Source organism: Pseudophryne corroboree, chromosome 2 (genome assembly GCF_028390025.1).
Source record: "Pseudophryne corroboree isolate aPseCor3 chromosome 2, aPseCor3.hap2, whole genome shotgun sequence".
NCBI classification, from domain to species: domain Eukaryota; kingdom Metazoa; phylum Chordata; class Amphibia; order Anura; family Myobatrachidae; genus Pseudophryne; species Pseudophryne corroboree.
This window is the reverse complement of record NC_086445.1, coordinates 540,474,087-540,482,253: the sequence shown is the minus strand read 5'-3', so window position 1 is coordinate 540,482,253 and position 8,167 is coordinate 540,474,087. Positions and strand designations below refer to the sequence as shown.

The 8,167-nt window shown below is 45.5% G+C and overlaps 1 protein-coding gene across 1 annotated transcript in view; it reads left to right on the top strand.

Annotated features, from left to right (window-relative positions):
• The first annotated feature begins 2,210 nt into the window (after positions 1-2,210).
• The window catches only part of LOC135034577 (protein kinase C delta type-like), a 112,724-nt gene continuing 106,767 nt past the window's right edge, over positions 2,211-8,167 (top strand). Inside the window, exon 1 of the mRNA XM_063954271.1 lies at positions 2,211-2,761. Within this exon, the coding sequence (XP_063810341.1) occupies positions 2,239-2,761 (523 nt within the window). The 5' untranslated portion in view covers positions 2,211-2,238. The remainder of the gene's footprint in view (positions 2,762-8,167) is intronic.

The window sequence follows — 8,167 nt, the reverse complement described above, 5'->3', positions numbered from 1 at the left end:
ATTTCTGGTCATCTTTATGTGCATGGTGTGCATATTGATAGACAGGGTACAGGTACGCACGCATGATGACATGATGAGGGTCCAATTTTATATATATATATATATATATATATATCCATGCAAAGGATCCGGCACTCCAATCATCGATGGTCATATATGCTCCGGTGCCTTCTTTAAGGGGTCAGCACCCCTGCACATGCAGCAATAAACAGGAAGCGGCACTCAGAGACGTGGTGAATTGTGCAAAATAAAGCGACCAAGCTTTAATGTATCATCACATCATCAACGTTTCGGGGTTATCCCCCTTCATCAGGATCCTGATGAAGGGGGATAACCCCGAAACGTTGATGATGTAATGATACATTAAAGCTTGGTCGCTTTATTTTGCACAATTCACCACGTCTCTGAGTGCCGCTTCCTGTTTATTGCTATATATATATATATATATATATATATATATATATAGAGCTTTTATGCCCGGCACTCGATACCCCCTTTCACAATGCCCCGGTGCCTTCCAGCACTAATAGTGATGTATATACCGACCAATGGCGGCACTCGCTGGGGTACTTGAAATAGCAATGAAGAAGGGAGACAGACTCCTGCAGCCGATTAACATTTCAGTTTTATTTCACAATGCCGAAAAGTTGTGAAATACAACTGAAACATTAATCAGCTGCAGGAGTCTGTCGCCCTTCTTCATTGCTATTTCAAGTACCCCAGTGAGTGCCGCCATTGGTCGGTATATATATATATATATATATATATATATATATATACAAACTGGTGGTCTTCTGGAGAGGGGTATGCATCCTTCCACTCTCAATCCATAAAGTTATGCCACCTCTTTGACTAATTTGCTAATTACACTTTGTTATTCACAAGTCCTCTGGAGTGCCGCCTGGTTCTTTATGGATTGAGAGTGGAAGGATGCATACCCCTCTCTAGAAGACCACCAGTTTGTACATGCTTTGCAAGGAAGGCACCGGGGCAGTTGTTTAATGTGAAGGGAGTGCCGACCATACCAGTTTTATATATATATATATATATATATATATATAAAATATAAGTGCAATAAAGGTTGGTCCCATTTTAGAGTGTATGTGGATACTCATCAGAAGAAAAACTGAGGCACTCCAATGATAGATACAAACTTGAAGTTTAGCGAATTACATGTGTCAGTCACATTGCCTAAAAGCCAATGTTTCGGTCCTGCAATGCACTGTTTTCAAGGCTGGCAAACTGACATAAAGAACAAAAAATATATATATATAGAAAAGCAGCTGAACCTGGTGCCCTCACATAAATCATACCTCCCAACTGTCCCGATTTTCTTGGGACAGTCCCAATTTTTTGGGACTGTCCCACCTTCGGGCCGCAGTGTCCCGCGAGGGGGGGGGGGGGGGGGAGTTGGGAGGCTCCTGTCATTGCTGCTCTGCTTAGCAGAGCAGCGGTGAATAGACGCTGTGCACAGGAGTCTATTCACTGGGAGACAAAGGGAGAAGGGTCATGCCAGCAGCTGATAGAGCACTGGACATGCCCCCTCAGTGAAGAAAATGGGGGCGTGGCTCATGATCGCTGCACTCCCGTGAAGCTGCGCCCTCTTCCCTGAGGCCACGCCCCTATTTATCAAGCAGTCAAGTTGGGAGGCATACATAAATAGGCACATATTAAGCAGGGATGGTGCAGTACTCACGCAAATAGTCACATATTAAGCAGGGATGGTGCGGCTGTGTAGGAAAAAATAAACTCATATATCCACCATGGTTATCAACATTTCAGTCTTACCATATAGTTTGTATGGTATCCTGAAGAAAATCTACATGAAGATGAAAACATTGATAACCATGGTGGTTCTGTGAGTTGACTTTTTCCTATACAGCCGTAAGCGCCACACCATCCCTGCTTAATATATATATATATATATATATAGTAAAGAAAATAATGGACCCGGGTCAAGTCAGCTATTCACTCCACCCTCAGTCCTTAGTCCTCTTAAGTCCCATAGCTAAGGCTATGGTGCGTGTATATAAATGGTGTTATCTTTTGATGAAAAGTGTGAAAAAAAAGTTTAATAATTAGCATTACTGATAACTGCCTATTAAATGATATGGGGGCCTCAGCAATACATGACAGCCAGTACAGGGGCATGCAGCTGGTCTCCCGGCCACTGCCATCCCAGCATTCCGTGAGCCAGAATGACAGTTGGTGTGAACTGACCGAGCTGAGCAGCCAGCGATGGAGCACAGTGAAGGAAAGTGGCGACCCCAACCCCAAAAAGCAATGCGAGAAGAGAAGAAAAGCATAAAGAAGAGGCGTGGAGTGAAGAGGAGCGCACAGGAGAGCTGCAGACAGAAGAGAAGTGGAGAGAAGAGCAGAGACAGAAAGATTGGAGGAGCAAATAACAGAGATGCTGTACCATCCAGCAGTCCTCAAAATCCCAATGGGGAAGATGTCATCGAGTTCCAGCTCATTATAATCAACGAGCTTGGTGAATATGAGAACCCCCCGACTGGAGCAGGGAACAGGCCGAGTCTCACTGCAGAGGGTCATCTGTACAAAAGGGAGAAACCATCGTTCCCTGAGGCTGTAACTGGCAAGAAAAAGAGGAAACGTCAGATAAAAGAAGGGACAGGACAGCAGAAAAGGGTGAAACACCAAGATGATGAGCATAGAAAGCAGAAAAGGAGACATCTGGATGTGGCCGTGGTCCAAGAGAAGGTCAAGGGCAGTGATTTCACTCCTCCATTGGACAGACCAGGTAAGGAAGTATTAATGGTTTTCACAGAAAACTGTTTCTTAATATGGAGAACTTGCTCCACTGCTACTAACTATAGATCAAACTGTAGCTGACTGTTCATTTATTTCAATGTTTCTTTCACATAGAGGGGCAGATGTACTAAGCTTTGAGGGGGGATAAAGTACCAACCAATCAGCTACTAATTGTCATTTTTCAAAAATAGACTGTAACATGGCAGTTAGGATCTGATTGGCTGGTACTTTATCTCTCTCTACTTTATCACTCCCCAAGGCTTAGTACATAAGACCCAGAGTGTGGTATTGTGGCATCCAGAAATTATATGAGAGATTGAAGTACATTGTTTGGATTCAATCTGCCAGATAAATGGGCATTAGAGGCCTGGAAGCTTGGAGCGATCCCCACTAGAGTCAGCTAGTAAATGTGCTACATAATAGTGCCAAATTCTCATATAGAGCATATTTCATCACCTCTAAAATAACAAATCTACTTCTTTTGCGGTACTTTCTCAGTGTACCAGTGATGGGGGCTGTTACACTATTGGGTACTTAGCTGCTAGAGGCCCTGCCTGGGATTACCTGTGATCGGCCTTTTATATTAAACGCAGATAATGATCCCTGCTGCTTCCCTGGGGCACAAAAATGACAGTTGGTCGGTTGTGCTGCCTAGCCCCGCCTCCTCCCCCCAGCTGTTACCTGGAACCTGCCTGTGGCCAAGTTATACCAAGCACTACTTAGGGGGGGTATCCATCACATCTAATGTTATCACACATATCGCCCCCAAAATCCACTTATCGCACCCTGGGCCTAATTCAGAGTTGATCGCAGCAGCAAATTTGTTAGCAGTAGGGGAAGACCATGGGGGTCATTCCGAGTTGTTCGCTCGGTAAATTTTTTCGCATCGCAGCGATTTTCCGCTTAGTGCGCATGCGCAATGTCCGCACTGCGACTGCGCCAAGTAAATTTGCTATGCAGTTAGGAATTTTACTCACGGTTTTTTCTTCGTTCTGGTGATCGTAATGTGATTGACAGGAAGTGGGTGTTTCTGGACGGAAACTGGCCGTTTTATGGGTGTGTGCGAAAAAGCGCTACCGTTTCTGGGAAAAACGCGGGAGTGGCTGGAGAAACGGAGGAGTGTCTGGGCGAACGCTGGGTGTGTTTATGACGTCAAACCAGGAACGACAAGCACTGAACTGATCGCAGATGCCGAGTAAGTCTCGAGCTACTCAGAAACTGCACAGAGATGTCTTTTCGCTATATTGCGAATCTTTCGTTCGCAATTTTAAGAAGCTAAGATTCACTCCCAGTAGGCGGCGGCTTAGCGTGTGTAAAGCTGCTAAAAGCAGCTTGCGAGCGAACAACTCGGAATGACCCCCCATGTGCACTGCAGGGGGGGGGGGTGCAGATATAACATGTGCAGAGAGAGTTATTTTTGGGTGGGGTGTGTTCAAACTGAAATCTAAATTGCAATGTAAAAATAAAACAACCAGTATTTACCCTGCACAGAAACAATATGACCCACCCAAATCTAACGCTCTCTGCAAATGTTATATCTGCCACACCTGCAGTGCACATGCAGGGCTGGTTCTTAGCCTTGTGGCGCCCCGGGCAAAATATGGGGGCGTGGCTTCAAATGGGGGCGTGGTCACGACGCTGAAAGAAAAAATAAATAAAAAAAAGTATACTTACCATCCCCGTTCCTGATCCAGACCGCTGCAGACCCCCATCCGCCGGCGGCGCCGCTCTTCTCCTCTCTTCAATCTATGGGAGAGACGTTATTACGTCTCTCCCATAGAACAGCATAGACACTAGAGGTCAATTATGACCCCTAGTGTCTGTGCCACTATGCTGTGCGGTGCGCGATGACGTCATCGCGCACCGCACAACTAAGGTCCTCTCAATGAAGGGAAACTAGAGGCTACGCGTCTGGTTCCCTTCAAAGCGGGGGGGGCGCAGCAGGGCACTGCGGGGGGCACAGTGGCGGATCTTGCCCTGGTGCGGCGCCCTCCGGATGGCGCCGGCGCCCTCCGGAAGGCGGCGCCCCGGGCAAAAGTACCGCTTGCCCGTGGCAAGAACCGCCACTGTGCACATGGGCCCTCATTCCGAGTTGTTCGCTCGTTCTTTTCCTTCGCATCGGTGCGATTTTCCGCTAACTGCGCATGTGCAATGTTCGCACTGCGGCTGCGCCAAGTAAATTTGCTAAGAAGTTTGGTATTTTACTCACGGCATTACGAGGTTTTTTCTTCGTTCGGCTGATCGTAGTGTGATTGACAGGAAGTGGGTGTTTCTGGGCGGAAACTGGCCGTTTTATGGGAGTGTGTGAAAAAACGCTGCCGTTTCTGGGAAAAACGCGGGAGTGGCTGGAGAAACGGGGGAGTGTCTGGGCGAACGCTGGGTGTGTTTGTGACGTCAAACCAGGAACGACAAGCACTGAACTGATCGCACTGGAAGAGTAAGTCTCGAGCTACTCAGAAACTGCAAAGTAAAATCTTTTCTCAATATTGCGAATACTTCGTTCGCAATTCAGCTAAGCTAAGATTCACTCCCAGAGGGCGGCGGCTTAGCGTGTGCACTGCTGCGAAAATCGGCTAGCGAGCGAACAACTCGGAATGAGGGCCATGGTTTTGCCCAACTGCAAACAAATTTGCTGCTGCAATCAACTCTGAATTACCCCTACTGTGCACTACCGAAAACGGGATCCACGCAATAATTCAAGCCAGCAAAAGCAGAGATAAGTACAGGAGAAAATGGGGAAATCTGCTAAACTAACATAGGAAAACATTATAGAATTCTATTAGTGGCCATACAAAAACTAGTTGGGGTCATTAAATTAGTTAAATGGCTGTTATATGCACTTTTTTTTTATGTGAAATTATGTTACAAAAGCAATGTGTGTGTGTGTGTGTGTGTATATATATATATATATATATATATTAGAGATGAGCGGGTTCGGTTTCTCTGAATCCGAACCCGCCAGAACTTCATGTTTTTTTTCACGGGTCCGAGCGACTCGGATCTTCCCGCCTTGCTCGGTTAACCCGAGCGCGCCCGAACGTCATCATGACGCTGTCGGATTCTCGCGAGGCTCGGATTCTATCGCGAGACTCGGATTCTATATAAGGAGCCGCGCGTCGCCGCCATTTTCACACGTGCATTGAGATTGATAGGGAGAGGACGTGGCTGGCGTCCTCTCCGTTTAGACACTTGATTTACTAATTTTGGGGAGCATTAGGAGTACTCAGTAGTGTACAGTGCAGAGTTTTGCTGATAGTGACCAGTGACTGACCACCACTTTTATTTATAATCCGTTCTCTGCCTGAAAAAAGCGATACACAGCACACAGTGACTCAGTCACATACCATATCTGTGTGCACTGCTCAGGCTCAGGCCAGTGTGCTGCATCATCTATTATCTATATATAATATTATATATATCTGTCTGACTGCTCAGCTCACACAGCTTATAATTGTGGGGGAGACTGGGGAGCACTACTGCAGTGCCAGTTATAGGTTATAGCAGGAGCCAGGAGTACATAATATATTATATAGTGAGTGACCACCAGACACACAGTGCAGTTTATTTAATATATCCGTTCTCTGCCTGAAAAAAGCGATACACACAGTGACTCAGTCAGTCACATACCATATCTGTGTGCACTGCTCAGGCTCAGGCCAGTGTGCTGCATCATCTTATTATATATCTGTCTGACTGCTCAGCTCACACAGCTTATAATTGTGGGGGAGACTGGGGAGCACTACTGCAGTGCCAGTTATAGGTTATAGCAGGAGCCAGGAGTACATAATATTATATTAAAATTAAACAGTGCACACTTTTGCTGCAGGAGTGCCACTGCCAGTGTGACTAGTGACCAGTGACCTGACCACCAGTATATAATATTAGTAGTATACTATCTCTTTATCAACCAGTCTATATTAGCAGCAGACACAGTACAGTGCGGTAGTTCACGGCTGTGGCTACCTCTGTGTCGGCACTCGGCAGCCCGTCCATAATTGTATATACCACCTAACCGTGGTTTTTTTTTCTTTCTTTATACATACATACTAGTTACGAGTATACTATCTCTTTATCAACCAGTCTATATTAGCAGCAGACACAGTACAGTGCGGTAGTTCACGGCTGTGGCTACCTCTGTGTCGGCACTCGGCAGCCCGTCCATAATTGTATATACCACCTAACCGTGGTTTTTTTTTCTTTCTTTATACATACATACTAGTTACGAGTATACTATCTCTTTATCAACCAGTCTATATATTAGCAGCAGACACAGTACAGTGCGGTAGTTCACGGCTGTGGCTACCTCTGTGTCGGCACTCGGCAGCCCGTCCATAATTGTATATACCAGAAACCTAACCGTGGTTTTTTTTTCTTTCTTTATACATACATACTAGTTACGAGTATACTATCTCTTTATCAACCAGTCTATATATTAGCAGCAGACACAGTACAGTGCGGTAGTTCACGGCTGTGGCTACCTCTGTGTCGGCACTCGGCAGCCCGTCCATAATTGTATATACCAGTGACCTAACCGTGGTTTTTTTTTCTTTCTTTATACATACATACTAGTTACGAGTATACTATCTCTTTATCAACCAGTCTATATATTAGCAGCAGACACAGTACAGTGCGGTAGTTCACGGCTGTGGCTACCTCTGTGTCGGCACTCGGCAGCCCGTCCATAATTGTATATACCAGTGACCTAACCGTGGTTTTTTTTTCTTTCTTTATACATACATACTAGTTACGAGTATACTATCTCTTTATCAACCAGTCTATATATTAGCAGCAGACACAGTACAGTGCGGTAGTTCACGGCTGTGGCTACCTCTGTGTCGGCACTCGGCAGCCCGTCCATAATTGTATATACCAGTGACCTAACCGTGGTTTTTTTTTCTTTCTTTATACATACATACTAGTTACGAGTATACTATCTCTTTATCAACCAGTCTATATATTAGCAGCAGACACAGTACAGTGCGGTAGTTCACGGCTGTGGCTACCTCTGTGTCGGCACTCGGCAGCCCGTCCATAATTGTATATACCACCTAACCGTGGTTTTTTTTTCTTTCTTTATACATACATACTAGTTACGAGTATACTATCTCTTTATCAACCAGTCTATATATTAGCAGCAGACACAGTACAGTGCGGTAGTTCACGGCTGTGGCTACCTCTGTGTCGGCACTCGGCAGCCCGTCCATAATTGTATACTAGTATCCAATCCATCCATCTCCATTGTTTACCTGAGGTGCCTTTTAGTTGTGCCTATTAAAATATGGAGAACAAAAATGTTGAGGTTCCAAAATTAGGGAAAGATCAAGATCCACTTCCACCTCGTGCTGAAGCTGCTGCCACTAGTCATGGCCGAGACGATGAAATGCCAGCAACGTCG